General features: G+C 39.8%; 1 protein-coding gene across 3 annotated transcripts in view; it reads right to left on the bottom strand.

Annotated features, from left to right (window-relative positions):
• Positions 1-4,134: 4,134 nt before the first annotated feature.
• Positions 4,135-17,955, bottom strand: part of FAM3C (FAM3 metabolism regulating signaling molecule C) — a 51,300-nt gene continuing 37,479 nt past the window's right edge. For all 3 annotated transcript variants that reach the window (XM_032870523.1, XM_032870531.1, XM_032870539.1), the window contains 3 exons: positions 16,567-16,651; positions 5,451-5,577; positions 4,135-4,843 (listed from right to left, as the gene is read on the bottom strand). In XM_032870523.1, the coding sequence (XP_032726414.1) occupies positions 4,754-4,843; positions 5,451-5,577; positions 16,567-16,651 (302 nt within the window). In that variant the 3' untranslated portion in view covers positions 4,135-4,753. The remainder of the gene's footprint in view (positions 4,844-5,450; positions 5,578-16,566; positions 16,652-17,955) is intronic.

Here is a 17,955-nt window from a genome sequence, read left to right as displayed (position 1 = left end):
CTCTGAGGCTCAGACTGGGCTCTTAGCTAAAACCTGACTTCTGGAAGCGGGCATTTCCTCCCCTCAGCTGTGAGGGCTCTACCTACAGAAAACAGAGCAATCCTGTCGGACCTTCTGCTGCAGACAGTGAGGCTGAGACTCGGCAGAGAATTCACTGGCTCTGGGGAATCGGGCTTGTCCATCTGAGCAGGCCCAATCCAGGCAGGACAGCACCAGAAGTCACAAGGCATTGCCGAAAACCGGTTTGAAAGTCAAATGTATAAAGTTCAAATAATGAATCTACTGTTAGAAGTGAAGCGTAGGTCTCAGAAAGCAAAAATTCCAAAATCCGTTCAAGAAGGTCTTGCCCATACCGCTTCCCCTGCAGCGGGGACAGCTAGTGCAACTCTATCATGCGCTTATTCGAGCTGCCAGCTGCCTGGAGAACCACAAAAACCCGAATTCTGCGTATGAAAAGGAGTCCGGTGTCAGTGTGGACTGAGTGGAAGGGCAGGTGTACACAGTCAGAGGCTTGGGGCCCAGAGAACCCGGAGGGGCTGCACCCTCGTCGCCGCCTTCCTGTCCAAGGCATTCAATGGCTCCGTTTTGGGCTTGGTGTCTTCGTCCATTCGGGTTGCTGTAACAAAACACCACAGACTGGGGGGGCTTATAAACAACAGAAATTCAGTCCTCACAGTTTTAGAAGCTGTGAAGTCCCGAATCAAGGTGCTCAGACATTTAGTGTCTGGGAAAGGCCTGCTTCTTAGCTCCTGTGTTTTCTCGCTGTGTCCTCACATGGCTGAAGGGGTCAGGAAGCTCTCTGGGGTTTCTTGGATAAGAGCTCTACCCTCAGTGAGGGATCTACCCTTCAGACTTAATTGCCTCCCAAAGGCCCCACCTCCAAACACCATCGCACTGGAGACTGGGTTTCAACACAGGGGTGCTGGGGAGGACACAAACATGAAGACCATAGCATTTGGTAGGATGGGGTTGGGAAGCTGAAGGTTGGCCTAACTTTTCTCCTTGGCTGAAATTTACCAGCCTTCAAGAGACAGAGTCAATCACAACAGCCAGACTAGCAGTTCCATTTCTTGAGTGCGTGCACAGGCACCACGAACACGTGCTAGCATCCGTAACTCACCGTGGTGAGGAGGCGGACCTTCTCCCGTTCCTCACGCAGTCAACAATGAAGTAGACGTGTACTCATGCAAGTGTGACTGTTACCCAGTACACTACACTGTCTCCATTACAGAATTCACTCCTCTTTAAGGTTTTAGGCCCCTTTTCTCGCTGGCCATCCAGTAAAATAAAGATGGGCTAATTACTTGAAAAACTAGGAACATGCAATTCCTAGTTCCAAGACCTAGAGCCAGCCACGTGCCCCAGTCAGTCAGTTTAGTAATGGCAGTGACTTGTACCTGTGAACTAGCTATTCTGGGAAGGTGGTCTTCTCTGTAGTAAGTTTGCTTATCAACTGCCCATAAAACAAGGCAAGAGGAACTTTTCTTCTGTCTCTAACTGAAGGGCCAGCAAGTCCCTTTTCCTTTCTAGAAGAGAGATCCTCATATTGAAAGCCTTTCCTCCTTAACAGAGCGGCCCTCCAGTGGCCTGCACCCTCGCTGGACTGCAGGCAGGTTCTGGTGGGTGAAGTCTCAGATTCCAGGATGGCCTACCCCACACTCCCTCGGGCCACCCAGCAGCAGACTGCTCCTCGCAAGCCAGGCCTGCCTGATTTTTGCTCTAGCTAGCTTTGACTTGACAGAAACCTCAAGAAAGGGGCTGTGGGAGAGGAGACACCAGCAGTAGGACGGGAGTAGTGAAAGTGAGGGAGCTTGAGGGGCTTGGGGATTGACTAGCTATTGCAACATGACAACCAAAAACCAAGTATGTGGTAGAAAAATCATCCTAGGTAGAGGCACCAAAAGAATTCCGAGGGGTGCATTAGAAAAGGTAAAATCGGGTACTTTTTCTTGTTAATCTACATGTTATCTGTTAATCTACATGTTAATCTATTTGTACCTGCCACTGTCCAAGGCCATATTAAAGAGGTTAAGTAACAAATCTTTTCCCCAATCAATACAAGTAATTTTTTTCTCTCATACTCATTTCAGAAAATATTCTAAATGCATTTCTACTTTCTTATGTTAATTTTTTTATTAACATATAACGTGTTATTTGTTTCAGGGGGACAGGTCTGTGATTCATCAGTGTTACACAATTCACAGCACTCACCATAGCACACACCCTCCCCAATGTCCATCACCCAACCACCTGTATTTCTACTCTTAATATTCTAACTGAACACATTTCTCATTCCTTCACTTAAAAATGGGGTATGTCAACTGAATTGAAATTATCATCTCTTTTGGGGGCTTCAAATTATAATTTGTAAAAACGGTTTTAGTATAAATGCAATACAAGCTAAATGCTTTGAGCTTCACCTGGCATAAAAAAATAACAGCTGATCCATTTCAAAACAAATACAAAATGTAGACAGACAGTGATAAATTTTACTTTAATCAAATTAAAGTCAGGAATATAAAGACTCTGGCTCAATTTCTCTTTAATTTCCCAAATATCACTTATTTTCCTACTGTCTTAGCTTAATTTTAATAGGCATACTATGATACACTTGTTCCAGAAAAAAAAGTATGATTATAAATAAAAAATATCCATCCAAAAGTCCTTATATGCCATTTAGTATACCAAAATGTCAATGCCAAATTTCTGATTTTAATAAAGAAATTTCTTAACATGAAAGGAACATTGTTTCATTTATAATGTGGATTTTTAAAAGATATCTGAACATGAAATGTAGTAAAATTATTGCTTCCAAAGTTGGTAAAACCTGTACAAGACAGAACTGAAACAAAAGCAAACTGCACCAAAGCCGCCACAGAATCCGTCTCAGTCCCTCCTTCTGACAGTTAGCACAGCTTCGCAAATCTATCGTTTTATAGTTTTTACCTTAAAAGGGATGTCTTGCCATCTGGATACTTAAAGTCTATACATATCAAGATAGATCCTGAGGATATTAGTGTGTGTAGCCCCAGGACTGTCTTCAGTTTTCCACGTGAAACAGTATGATAAATGCGTGACCAACATTAATGGGAAGTTCCGGAGGCATATTACTGTGACACACAATACAAAACAATTCACAATGCAAAAACCGAGAGCATTTTCATTATTTAAAAAAAAAAATGCAAAAAACATTTATTTCATCATACCTGGATCTGGAAAATAGCTATTCTTTTAATTTACAGAATCTAGGGAAGCATTTTAAATGTCAAAATACACATGCTGAATGTGACTTAGCATATAAGCACCAGAGATCTGTAAAGTTTACAAAAATTCTTTAAATGTGTAAGGTGCATTTATTCTTGAATTACATTCAGTTTGAGAGAAGAACCAGTACCCCAAAGTTTATTAATATTTAAGAAACAGCTGAATAGCTTCCAAGTTGGTTGACAGCAAAACAAAAATACTGCCTTTAGTTTTTTTATACAAATCATCTAAAATTTAGATTCAAAATTTAAGTGCCGCCTTCTACTGTGAGTAGTTTGATCATTAGTTTATGTTCTGGTTTAAGATACTTCATACACTCTAGGTATTTAATGCCCTAACACAAAAACAAAACAAAAACAAAGAAACTTGAGTCATTTAGTGAACATCTCAAGTGAATAAAATTTTATGTAGAAATCATCTGGACTCAAATAAAATTATTTTTTAAATGTTATCAGTCCACATAGTAATTAAGACTTCTGTAAATATGTTGTTATATCTTCAGGCAAAAATTGCTATTATAAAGTTAGATACAGAATTCTATTTATTGGTTTACCATCAAAATAATGGTGACATTAAAGCATGCCTCTTTCCAAACCACTTGGTCAGTGCTGATAACCATAAGGAAACACACGACAGCATTGCTCTAAACACAGCTGCGGCTGTCCTGAAGCCCCTGGTTAGGGTGTAGAAGGACGGTGGCCCACGTCCCTGGCTCCATGGGGCTGCCACCCCCAGCCTCGCTCTAAGCAGCTTCTGTGAGATCCAGTCATTCAAACCCAGAAAGCTACAGTCCTGAATACTACCTACATTTACGCACTTCCTTTTTACTGTGTACATGAAAAGAAAAAATTCTGTTGTGCTTTTCACATATCTGATATAGGTTTTCGTATCATTTTATTTCTAGGTTTTTTGGGAGGAGAAGAGAAAAACGAAGAAAGAAGGTACACTGGAGATCAGACTATAAAGTAACATTACACACACAACTAGCCAAGTATCTTTGGAATTTAAAAGATACTATCGTTAAAAGGCAACACATATATATACATATATACACTTGAATATGGGTGTGTGTGGACAATACACACACACACAGACACACACAAAGAAAACAAAGTCTCCTCCCTAAAATCCATATTATTCCATAATAGGTTTTCACAGCAACCAGTATATATACCAATGTATTTTTCACAATCTGTTCAGTTATCCACTGGGTATGCTTTTAGAATTAAAAGATGTCCCTACTGTAGCAGTCTAACACCGTACTACTATCAGAGAAATGTGCTTCGAAATGGTTCAGTGATTTGCTCATTAAGATGACTATTTACAGAGGCGTTATTTACGTTAGCAATAAATAATCCCGATATCCAAAGAGATAAATGCTCATGCACACGCCGAGACGGCTGCATGCTCCCGCAGTATTTACACATAGCTCCTCGGTCACAGCTCGGCCATTAACGGGCAAAGTGCGTTTCCTTCAGTTTCCTCTGCATTAGTCTTGCTTCTGGGGGATGCAGCCTTCCATTTCGACAACTTCGGGCCATCCTTCATATTTGTTTGTGTCCTTATTATTCTTTATGTGCTGTTGGGGTACAATAATAGTACAAGGTTAAAAAAAAAAAACACCTTTATGAATTGCTTTTCTACCACAACATACTGTAGTGTACTTGTTTCAGTAACATTCATATCAATGATGAGTTCCTGCAAATTATTGTTCAAGAGAGTAAATGAGCAACCCCAGGGGCCAGGGAGACCGTCAAAGACCAGCCAGCTGAAAGAAAAAAACAGTGCAGGACTTTTTGGAAGGATCATCTGGTAGCCAAAAGGTAAAGTTTATAGTCCACTAAGTTCTAAAGTGTTTCTAAACTTAACTGATTATACTACCAAAAGCTCGATTAAAATCTTTAATAATGAACACTTCCTAAGCAGCTCATGATAAAAGCAATCATATGCCAATGCATGGTCATACAGGAAAAAATACTCCACGAAGAATAGGCCTATTTTTTAGTTTTGATTTAAAACATGCCATGATTATTTTAAATAACTGATGACCAAGAGCTTATGAAAAATACACAACATATTTAATGGCTGCTTTGTCTACGTTTCAAATAACTAGGATAGGAATATTCACTGTACAGTTTCACACAATTTACTTCCGTCCATTAATTATTAGAGTCTAAGATACTAACCTGTTCAAAGGGGCTTTTGGTCTTGATGCCTTTCCCACCACAGAAGACCCAGTTGTCTCTAAAACCAAGATTAGTAATAGATGTACTTCCCAATTCAGCAATGAGCCGCCGTGCTTCGTCATTGAGTCTTAAAGAGGAAGAAAAAGAGTACTACAATAAGCACAGAGCTCTGTATATTATCTAAGTAATAATGACTCACCAGTATATTAACATGTAACATGAGATAAGATGAGAAAATATCCCCTTAAATAAAAGAACATAAAAAAATACAGAATTTTTTTCAGAGCAACATTCCTGCAATTTGAATTCTCTAGTGAAAAAGACATGAAATCTAGCAACTAATTTTAAGTTTATTCTATGAAGAAATACCTTTTAGATGTCTTTATTTTACAGTAATTCACTTTCATCCATATCCACCAAATAAATAAGGGATACTGTCATCAGCAGATGCCTACCTAGGTTAAATACGAGGTCTTAAGCAACCAGTATCTTCATAAAATTAAAAATCACTTTGAATTTCTACTAATCCCTTTGTGAATTACATCTGAATAAAGGTAAATGCTGACAAAAATCTTGGCGTTTGTTTCTAATACTATGGTTTCTTTAAAAGAAAATGAACCTTGAGAATAAGTATATAAATTACACTTCAGTGATAACTGTCGAGTGGTTATTTAATAAAAATGAACCTTAACCAGATAGCAGTTAAGTACCTGCCAAAGAGGAAGGGCAGTGGTGAAAGTCAAGTAGTAGGAAAACAGCTGAAAGTTGACACTAAGTAATTTTGTGTAGGGGTGGGCACCTAAGTAGCTCAGATGGCTAAGCATCTGCCTTTGGCTCAGGTCATGATCCCAGAGGCCTGGGATCAAGCCCCGTTTTTGGGCTCCCTGCTCAATGCAGAGCCTGCTTCTCCCTCGCCCTCTGCCATTCCCTCCACTTGTGCTTTCTGGCTCTGTCTCTCAGTCAAACAAACAAAAAAATCTTTATAAAATTAAAACAAAGAATTTTTGTGTAGGTTATTATCCTAATGCTGAGCATTCTCAATGTGCTCTGTCTCACGAAAAAGAAGATACATGCTAGCTGTGGAGGGGGGAAAAAAGGCAATAAGGCCTCTGTATCTCCCAAAAGATGGCCCTTATACATCAGTTAGAGAGGTTATGTTCTGGTAAAAATCTGAAGCAAGCTAATTTTTATATTTGCAAATAGCTGGGGGGTAGGGAGCAGTCATTAAAACCAAACAGCACAAGAGTCAGTGAGAAGGTCCTTTTTTATTTGACAGAGTTCTTCGAAACACCTCATGCTAGGATCAGTCAGCTCCTTTAATGTACCAATGAAAGAAACACTAGGTACAAGAGTGTTCTCTTAACTAACCTGAAGATGAACAAAATAATTTATATTTTAAAATAAAAAGTCATAGAACGAGAAAGAACTGCATATATGTTAGACTCCCACAACTGATGCAAACCACATGCAGGGGCAGTAGAGCTATTTTTAAAAAAATTTTTTAAATATTAATTCCAGGGTAGTTAACATACAGTGTCCTGTTAGTTTCAGGTGTACAACATAGTGATTCTACAATTCCGTACAACACCCAGTGCTCATCACAAGTGCACTCCTTAATCCCCATTCCCCCACTCACCTCCCCTCTGGTAACCACCAGTTTGTTCTCTATAGTTAAGAGGCTGTTTCTTGGTTTGGCTCTCCCTCTTTTTCCTTTACTTATTTTGTTTCTTAAGTGCCACATGAGTGAAATCATACGGCATTTGTCTTTCTTTATTGACTGACCTCAGTTAGCGTTCTATTCTCTAGCTTGATCTACGTCGTTTCAAGTGGCAAGATTCCATTCTTCTTTAAGGCTGAGTAATATTCCTGTGTGTGTGTGTGTGTGTGTGCGCACGCGCGTGTATGTACACACATATATATACATACACACCACATCTTTGTTATCCATCCATCCATCCATTGATGGACACTTGGGCTGTTTCTGTGTCTTGGCTGTTGTAAATAATTCCGCAGCACACAGGGGTGCGTGTACCCTCCTCAATTAGTATTTTGGGGGGTAAATACCCAGCAGTGGAGCTGTTTTAACCACAGCCTGGGCACTGCTGTCCTCCTGCAGAAAGTTCACTAGAATCCCTGAGAAAAATCACCTATAACCCTAGAATATTTTGACTTTCAGACCCAAATCTATATCAAGGGATGCACTTATAACCTGGTGAAGCAAAAACAAATGAAGTAACTGTGTAAAGAACCCCTGGAGTCTGGCCTGAGACTCATGGCCGCGTGCCTCCAGCTTGCCCCCCGAGGTCCCGCTCCTGTGCCTGCTTCCTTCAATCAGCCGTCACTTCGCACTTGTCTGCTCCCGTGATAAAGGAACACGTGCATTGGAGGGACACTCCCTGAAGGCCGTGCCTGAACCCCGGCTTCTTGTCTGCGTATGAGGTTAGGATGCTGTGGGTCTGGAAGACTGTCAAATCCCACCCTTTCATCTATCCAAATGTTCTGTCTTCTGGCCACATTCCTATAATACTGTACTCGCATCGGCAGCACTACTAGGTGAGTTTTGCAAGAATAGGCAGCGAGGAAACGCGGAGGGTGGGCGGCAGGTTCACTGGGCAGCCCAGTGACGATCCCCAGCAGAGGCTGTGGGGCTTGACTCACATTTACGTCTCAGAAAACCACCGACTGGCGCCTTGTGGGCTCTAGGGTTGCTCACAGATGGCTGAACATGAAGTTCACAAACGCCAAGGGGCTGCTTTATACGCAAAAACTGCTTGCAAAGTAGGTGGTTTCTCCCGGGGCGGACCTGGCTCCCTGCAAAAAGGATGAATAAAATCTTCCTCCTCTATGAACTTTCCATCAATTAAGAAATACACTGGAGGGCAATCATTTTTACTTCGTACTTCTGAATTTCAGAACTGATCATGTGGTCTACATGAATAAACTAAGCCAGGTTAGCCAGAGATCTGGACGCGACTTGCCAATTGCACTTCCACTCCCTCCTTTCATCTCTTTCCTTCCTTTTCCTCTCCCGGGAGAGCGCCCGTGGGCCCTGCGCAGAAAAGGGGAACACGGCGGCCTGCCATGGCTATCTTTAGGAAGTCCCAGCAGCCAGTTGGGCCCCGGCTGGCGGCTGGCAGCCTGGATTTGGGGAGGGCTCCCCCATTCCCAGAACTGATGGGAACGGGTCGCGGCGCTGCATGAGGAAGGCAGTTTATGCCGGGGAGGCTGGCATCTGTGGATGTGTCTGGCGGAGGCTGCCTCTGTGAGCCACTTACAAACCCGGGCACGGAGTCCCTGAGATGCTTTCCCACTACCAGACTTCACGGTGCTGTCACCATCTGCTGCGGGAGGAATGGAGCTTCTCCTGCGTGACTCCGCTTGGAGAGGACTCTGGGAAACTGGGGCCTGGTTCCCTCCAGACTTCGCTCAGTCCAGTTTCCCCTTTGCTAATTTTGCTTTGTATCTTCTTGTTACAAGAAGATACAAGTCCTGCAAGTCCAGCAAATCATCAGACCTCAGGGTGGTCTCGGGCACCCGGGCCACAGGTCCCCACATATATCTAACTACAGCTGTATAACAACATACGTTTCTCAATAATTTCCAAAGTTCTCTGCTCTGCCTATGTAGACTTTAGAGGATTTCATTATTTGTGTCTGAAATCTTTCATTTAAGTAGAAGACAATTTCATGTTTCAAAAAGAAGTTAAAAATCATGCAACACAGCCGATATTTTCTGCACTGATTCAATACATACTAGGTATCAAAATGTCCCATTTCTTTAAAAGCCAGCGTAACAGGGGCGCCTGGGTGGCTCTGTGGGTTAAAGCCTCTGCCTTCGGCTCAGGTCATGATCCCAGGGTTCTGGAATCGAGCCCTGCATCGGGCTCTCAGCTCAGCCAGAAGCCTGCTTCCTCCTCTCTCTCTGCCTGCCTCTCTGCCTGCTTATGATCTCGGTCTATCAAATAAATAAATAAAATCTTAAAAAAAAAAAAAGTTAAAAAAAAAAAAAGCCAGAGTAACAAATGTATGCATGGTGTAAATTTTAAATAAAAATTTTAAGATACAAGCTTTTATTCTATATAGGAGCACTTTGAGTTTGTTACATAAACTTCAATCTCCAGTAATGGTCTTAACTAGCTGAGATGCTGGGGCACCTGGTGACTTAGTTGGTTAAACATCAGACTTGATTTCAGCTTAGGTCATGATCTCAGGGTCATGAGATCAAGCTGGGCTCTCTCTGTCCCTCAGCAACCCCCAGCTTGTGCTCTATCTCTAAATAAATAAACAGATAGATAGATAAAAATGCTATTAAAAAATAAAAAATAAAATGCTATTAAAAATTAGCTAAGATGCTGAAAAATTTTACTGAATAAATTATTTTATTTTAGTTAAGAATTTTCTTTAAAATGAATCAAAAATTATGTCACAAATAAGACGGCAGACAGAGAGAGGGAGCAAGTTTTCCTAGAAGAGATTCTAAAGCTGCACAGAGGTGATCGGAAGTAGCAATGGAGGAAGAGGGAACGGGACCAGGGCGACTCAGAGGTCTGCTTCCCTCTTTGCTGGGGAAGGAGGAGCATCTGAGACCCCACAGTCACACCATCATACCAGGTCAATGCTCCCTTTCTGGAAAACAACATGGAGAATTAATATTCTGGGCCCCACTCTGATTAACAGGGAAGAACCACTTGGGAATAGAAGTGTGAAGAACTTTGGAAGAAAATCCCTTTATTACTTCAAGAGGTTGAAGAATAAGCAATGCTGGGCATAGGTGACCATGTAGCCTAGACTTTAAAGACAGCATATTATAAAAAGTTCAGATCAGAAGCACTTCTGAGATTGGGATTCTTAAAAAACAAACAAACAAACAATAATTTTCACTATATAATTTCTAACAATCCTGGCAAAGAAGAGGATAAGTTATAAATTAGGGCCACTACAGGAGTGTTCTGCGATGGGCTCAAACTCACAAGTGTCCGAAACTACAGGGTAAATGACTAAGGAGGAAACGGAATGCTACTGCCAGGAAGGCCGGCAGATGCGACTCTGCGACCTCTTACAGGCCACATGAAGAACTTTTGCTACAAAGTGCAAACAATGAAGGGACCCACTGTTTCACAAGAATGATATAATATGGAGATCAAAGCATGCCTGCCTTTTCCAAGGGAGGCAAACACTCTGATCGACATAAAAAGGGAAGAGTAGTTCAGGAATGTCTGTGGAAGTGCCGTAAAGTAAACGGAAACCTCCAGGCCCACACACGTCACACAGTTAAATTCTAAGGCACTTTAATATACTCTTCAAGGTAGTGTCCGTTATTTTAGAAACATCATGGAAAATGAAGACGGTAAGTCATTAAAAGTTAATTAAATATTCCAGTCTTCAAAAAAAGGCAAGGAAATTTTTAGAAACAATGGGTCAATAAAGCTACTTCCAATTATTGGCAAATTCTAGGATGGATTACAAGGAAAGCCTGTGAACAACAACAACAAAAAAAAGCCGAGGGGGGAAGGAGGAGGAAAGAGAGGGGGTAGTGAGAAGGAGGGAGAGAGAAATCAAGCCAAGTTAAGGTCATGTAAGCTATTTCAGCAGCTGCACAGGTTTGCGCACAGAAGATGAGGGCACTGTAATTAGCACAGCTCGTGAACTTCAAGTGAGCATCTGAGAGTCTCAGAAAACAGCCTCTATGAAGAAAATAATGAAACAGCAGCTGGATGGTATGTCTGTTAGGGTTCCTTGGCAGTTGTTTAAAAAACCGTTTCTGTAGTTGATTAATAGATGAATCCCTTGGAGGAGGCCCCTGGCAGGGTGGCACGCTGTCCCTAGTGGGTGAACATATTTATCAATGACTTTGATTTAGACACAAGAATGACTTTGGAGAAACTACAAAGCCTGGATCATGGAAATCTCACAGGACAAATGTCAGCATCATAACCTAATGGGCCAAAATCAGCAACATTAAATTTAACAGGGATAACAACGACAAATGAATATAAGGTCCTTCATTTAGACTAAACAAAATCAAGTCCAGAATAGAGAGAAAGACCTGACTTGGCAGTGGTTAAAAAAAAAAAAAAAAAAGAACAAAGTCTGAAAGCAACTGATCTGAGAGTTTAACTTAGCCAAAAATGGGATGTGACCTTTTAAAGAAAACGAATATAGTACTAGTCTGTATAAATATTCAAAGAAACATATCCCCAACACAGTAAAAGCTAGTATCTCCTCTGTACCCTGTACCAGCCCGACCCCATCAGGAACCCTGTGTTTGACTGGGGCACTCATTTTAAGAGAGCTGAAAATCAACCAGAGAACCAATACCCAAAAAATGCAGCCAGGAGAGTAAACCCACCCAGAAACTTAGCATGATAGAAGGTTACAAGAGCCCTGAGTATTGAGCAGGCAAAGGGAAAACTGAAAGACCAATGCTCTGTAGTTTCAAACAAGTAAAGTATCAAACGATTTGGGGAATATACTTATTGTTCTATTTACCCAGGCTAAGACTACTCAGACTACCAGGGGGAATTCAGAGGGAGACCAACCAGGAGAACGAGAATGTAACAATGACTTAAGGATAGTTTTTTGCTTTGTTTTGTTTCAAATAGAGAAATTATGAGATACTGGCGCCCTTCAGAAGGGGTATCTGTAGAACAGTTCCTGGGAATTCTGCCTGGGCTGGGGGGCCGGGGCCAAAGACTTTCAAGATTTTTTACTTCAGGACACCCACACTTAAACCCTTCACTTAGCCAGGAAGTGCCCATGTCACAGAGTGCTGTCTCCAAAGGGAGGAATACAATAGCAAAATTTAGCTTGCTCATTCAAACTATTATAATTCCTCATTAAATAAACAAAAACCAACTTATTTTAGAGGGGTCTAGGCAGAAAGTAGGCATCATTAGAGACCTGCACTCTCTAAAATATAAGTTTTCTTAAGTATATTTTTTTTTTTTTTTTTCCTGTTTTGTTTTTTAAATGGGCTTCCAAGACTACCTGGGTGGTGCAGTCAATTAAGCATCCAACTCTTGATTTGGGCTTAATAGGGTCCTGAGATCCTAACCTCGAGTAGCGCTCTGCGCTCGGTGGGGAGTCAGCTTCTCTCTTTCTCCTTCCTTCCCTTCCCCTGCACACTCTCAGTTTCTCAAATAAATAAATAAAACTTAAAATAAAATAAAATAAAATAAAATGGGCTTCATTGTTAAAATCAAGAACTAATGGGATAAAGAAAGGTAAAGAGGTTTCCTTAGGGCCAAACTTCAGGGCCTTGCATTGTAAATCCCTGGAAGGGGCAAAATGCATCATGCCATCTCCAAACTTATTCCCCTAGGATGGGTTCAGAGGACTGGGATCCCACCGGAACACACTTTGGGAAATGCTGTGACAGAGACCAATCCCAGACATTTTCAGAAGTTTCCAGTACAGGGGCACCTGGGTGGCTCAGTCGGTTAATGATCTGCCTTCAGCTTGGGTCATGATCCTGGGGTGATCGAGCCCTGCTTCAGGCTCCCTGCTCAGCAGGAGGTCTGCTTCTCCCTCTCCCTCTGCCTGCTGCTCTCCATGCTTGTGCTGTCAAACAAATAAAATCTTAAAAAAAAAAAAAAAAAGTTCACAGTCCAGCCAAGGCGCTCATTGCAGACAGTAGTAGTACCTGGGATCACAGAGGAATGACTATGGAGAACCAATACCAACTCCCTGTCGGAGATGTCTATTTCATATTCTAAACTCTTCTGGGTACAGGCACCTGGGTGGCTATATGCCTGGTTATATGCCTGCCCTTTGGCTCAGGCCCTGATCCTAGGGTTCTGGGATGGAGCCCCTCGTTGGGCTCCCTGCTGGCTGGGGAATCTGCTTCTCCTTCCTCTGGCCCTCCCCTTGCTCGTGCTCGTTCTTGCATGCACATGTGTGCACTCTCTCTCTCTCTCTCTCACGGATAAATAAAATCTTAAAAAAAAAAAAAAAAAAGGAATCTTTTGGGTATAAGAGGGAGAACAAACATTCCTTACGAGGGGAAAATCCAGCAGCCTTATGTGAAGAAAAGTGCTAACACGTCAGATGAAGCAGAGCTTCTATTCGCATGTAAGACTGGGTGTTCCACAACGAAGGAGTCATTTCAAATGGTTCACACTCAGATACCTGCCAAGGGGTACGTTTATATTTTGTTGTGTTTCACGATGTAGATGGCCATTTATAAAGACCGCTTGTCCATTTTGGCATAAAGGACACGATACAATTTATTTCACCTGTGTTTGGAAGAAGGAAGTATTTGAAAAACAACTTCATGTGCCCCAAACTGGAAATGCACATGACTGAATGCAATTAACCGCACAGCTGAGTCACACACGGATACATACACAAGGATAAACACATCAAGTTTAGATTTCTGTTTTTGCCTTTCAGGCCAAACATCTTCTGAGGCTGCTTTTGGTATCTGGGATGGGCACCAATAAACAGCAGTTAAAGAACAAACATCATCCTGCCTTAGTTCTTAGGTATGGCCACAATTTCTTATTAGTGAAGAGAAACAGGTCTGAAGCCAAGCAGGTATAATAATGAAATAACATGATGAAAAAGATGCCATGGGTGTCTGTCTATTCAGAAAAGTAGGGTTTCTAAAAATCTTAAAACCTCAAATTATACATGTAATATCCTATTCTATCAGCAAAAGCAAACATCAAATTATTTGTTTTTTTTTTGCTAAGGAGAAGCCTAATTACATTCCACTTAGTTCTGTGTAGCTAAACAGCAATGGATGCAAGTACCAGTTTTCTTGATCTATGGATTTAACATATCCTTAGTTGATCCAGATGTAAGACAGGTCAAAGAAAATATTCCAGCCTTAAAACGGTCACAAAGTAAGGGTACCTAGGTGACTCAGTGGGTTAAGCCTCTGCCTTCAGCTCAGGTCATGATCTTGGGGTCCTGGGATCGAGCCCCATATTGGGCTCTCTGCTCAGCAGGGAGCCTGTTCCCCCCACCACCACCACCTGCCTCTCTGCCTGCTTGTGATCTCTCTCTGTCAAATAAATAAATAAAATCTGAAAACAAAAACAAAAACAAAAACTACCACCAACAAAAAAGAAAACCAGTCACAAAGTAACCCTGTTTTGTTTTCTTTTTTTTTTAAAGAATTTATTTATTTATTTTTGAGAGAGAGAGAGAGAGAGAAAGAGAGAGAATGAGAGCATGAGCAGAGAGAGGGGCAGAGAGGGAGAAGGAGATTCCCCACTGTGCAAGGAGCCCAATGCAGGACTTGAACCCAGGATACTCCGATCATGACCTGAGCCAAAGGAGGACACTCAACAGACTAAGCCACCCACGCACCCAGTAGCCCTGTTTTCTTAGTGCAAATCTGCAATAATGTAGTTACACACTACATACGTGTAGAAAAAAATCAATAAATAGAAAGACATGCCATATTCTGAGGTGGAATTTCAAGCCTTTTCAATTAAAATCTGTAAAGGATGTCTTTTATTCTTGTTAAAAGCATCATACTTTTCATCTGGATAAAATATCATAGAAGGGATTTGAGAAATGCTATTAAAGGGGTCTTAGCTACCCCAGAAAGGTAGTACACTTAATTTTTATAAAATTATAAAATTTTATAATTTGCCCCTGTCTTATTGGGGCAGGAAGAAGTAGATGAACAGAACTTCTAAAAACAAAGTCAAATCCACATAAAAATGGAAACTGTAAGTAACTGGGAAATAATACATTTTTTAAAAATACATGAAAATAGTGAAGTCACTGGAAAAAGAAAATCTACTAAGTATTTAATTTGGAGATGGGAAAATACTTCTCAAGTATAAAAGTAGAAGAAACTTGAAACGAAAAATCCATACACTTGACTAAGAATTAGTCTAAACTCGTAAAAGTCACAAAGCACCATAAATTAACAAAAATAAACACACAAAAAAAGTATTTTCACATGAGAAATGGTTAATATCCTTAACATACCAACGGTGCTTACGCATCCATAGGAGTCAACCTAAATGGTCAAAAGATACTTTTCAAGAAAAAGAGCCAAAAACACTTGTGGAAAAAAAAAAAAAATGCACTCTCATCAATAACCAAAGAAAGGCACATTAACAAAACCCCTTTCCAAAACTTCTTAAAAATAATCAGTGTCCTGGAACTTCTGAGAGACATGTTAAGTTGATACAAACTTTAAAAATTCGTTTTTAGAAACATATACATCCTTTAATTCAACACCTTACCTCAAAAAAACCTGTCTTAAGGAAATAAAGATGATTATTCAAAATTTTTAAGATAGTACATTTTTGCTAAGTATGAAAATTTGGAAATAGCCTGAGGGTCCAGCAGTAGGAATTTTATTAAATAAATTTTAAATCATGACGTATGCTTAAGAGTTATATGAGGTAGACATGAACAGTTTTGTTATCAAAACTATTTAATGTTATGGGAAAATATTCACCACATAAATAATGCTATAACTACTATCATTTCAAATATTTAAGATGAAGAAAATATGTATATTAAGAAAACTAGAGATGGAAACTAAATTATCAGTGGTTATCACTGAATAGATGAATTTATAACTTGTTTTTCTATGCACTTTTCTGTATTTTCCAAATTTTCCAACATATACACTTTTAAGAAAAAAGTTATAAATTCGTATTTACTAAACATTATGAAAAACATATCACACTTATTCTTTCACAGTGAACTCCACTTGTAGGAACTTACCCTAAGGACATAATCGAAAGTACAAAAGTACTTATGGAAAAGGGTGTTTATCAAAATGTTATTTGTAATACAAAAAAATGTGGCAATAATAGGGAAATTTTAGATAAAGGTGGGGACATATGATCAACTGTTGGTAGGTGATGAAAAATGCTACTAGAAGAATATTAACGTTAGAGAAAACAATTCAAGGTTGTTAAAAACAGAAAAGAGTGTAACAAACTTGAGATATGTGGATCTAATGTTATGGCAATGTATGTCTGACAAACATACAGAAAGAAGGAAGCAGATAAAAAAGGTTAATAGTGTTTATCTGGAATTTGATTACTTTGCTCTATTTTATAATTTTTTTCATTGAAAATGTATTGCTTTTATAATTAATTATAGTTCCAAAAATAATATAAATGTTTAAGTTTACGTACTTGGTTGCTCCATCATCGTAAGTTCCCATTAAGACTATTGTTCCATCTTGTATGGACTTCAGAAACTCAATAAATGGGGCCACATCTGAAGAAAAAAAGAAAGGACTGATGGCTTTGAGTTTTTGGTTTTGTTTTGTTTTTTTTTTTTTTAGTGACTAGCCATCATGATAACCTCTTAAAAGTTAATATTAACTAAAATATAAAGCATTTGCAAATCAATAATTTCAAATGGAGAGTAACCAGAAGGGAGATAAATCTTATGAACATGTTAAAAACTGAACTTTGTCCTTTAATAGGATCGATCCCACCACCAACTTAGAATTTCCCAACCCGGATTGATCCTATGTGTCTTTTGTACTGATATTCCAGGGGCTAAATGAAAAAACCACAGCAAAGTTGTATTAAAGCATGACTTAAAATCTGAAAAAAGAAACTTGATGGGGGATGAGGGAGGAGGGTAGAAGAAAAGCTCACGGATTCTCAGAGAATATGTGAAATTGTTTGTATGGGTACTTATCTAAGTGTAGGATACATAGCTTTTATCTAATTCATAAAAGGTTCTGCAATTTCTTAAAAAATTATATAAATATATACACACACACAAACACACATGCATACATACATGCACTTTGATTTAAGGGATCCTCTGGGCATATCTAATTACTGTAAACTAGGGGAAGGAATGAAGGTTATATCTAATTATGGCAAATACTATGTTCATTACCTGCTTTGTCTAGTGCACCAAGATACACAAAAACATAAAAATAAACCACTTGGGTGACACACTGGTGTCACACTGGTGATACCAGGGGGAGATCACATAGTACCAACTGTTTTATGTCTTGAACTCTCCAATGTCAGGTCTCCATGTCATCCCCAAGTCTAATACTGCTTCAGAACTGGGTCACTTCAAGCTTCAAATTTACTCAGTTTCTTTCCACAGCAAAAATTCCAAAGATATTCTCTAACTGAATTCTATTTTGAAATAACAGCATTTTCAATTCTGAGAAAATGTAACAAAGCAGCTAACAAATCACTTCCTTTTAAATGCAAAGATGGAAGTCAACTGCGGCTATCTCTTCACTTGAAGAAGACTTTTTGGCATAATTAATCTATCCGTGATGAAGCAAGAGAGCTTCTGGTCATTTCAACAAAGGTTTTGCAAGACTGTCTCCAGGTTTCCAGTGTTTCCTAGTAAGTGTTGGTAGGGCCAATTATGCCATTAGAATCTAAAATTGATGGCAGCATCTAAAGTTTATAACAGCTTTTGACAGCTATGAAAAGTCTTCCTAATCTCATTTAAAAAATAAAGAAAACACGGCATCTATTACAAGCTGAAGAAATATTAGAAAAGCTGAATGGTGTGAAAACTTAACATAAATTTCAAGA

This window comes from Lontra canadensis, unplaced genomic scaffold, assembly GCF_010015895.1.
Source record: "Lontra canadensis isolate GAN:19392208 unplaced genomic scaffold, GSC_riverotter_1.0 scaffold2, whole genome shotgun sequence".
NCBI lineage: Eukaryota > Metazoa > Chordata > Mammalia > Carnivora > Mustelidae > Lontra > Lontra canadensis.
Note: the sequence above shows the minus strand (reverse complement) of the source record. Positions and strands in the feature narration are given on the sequence as shown.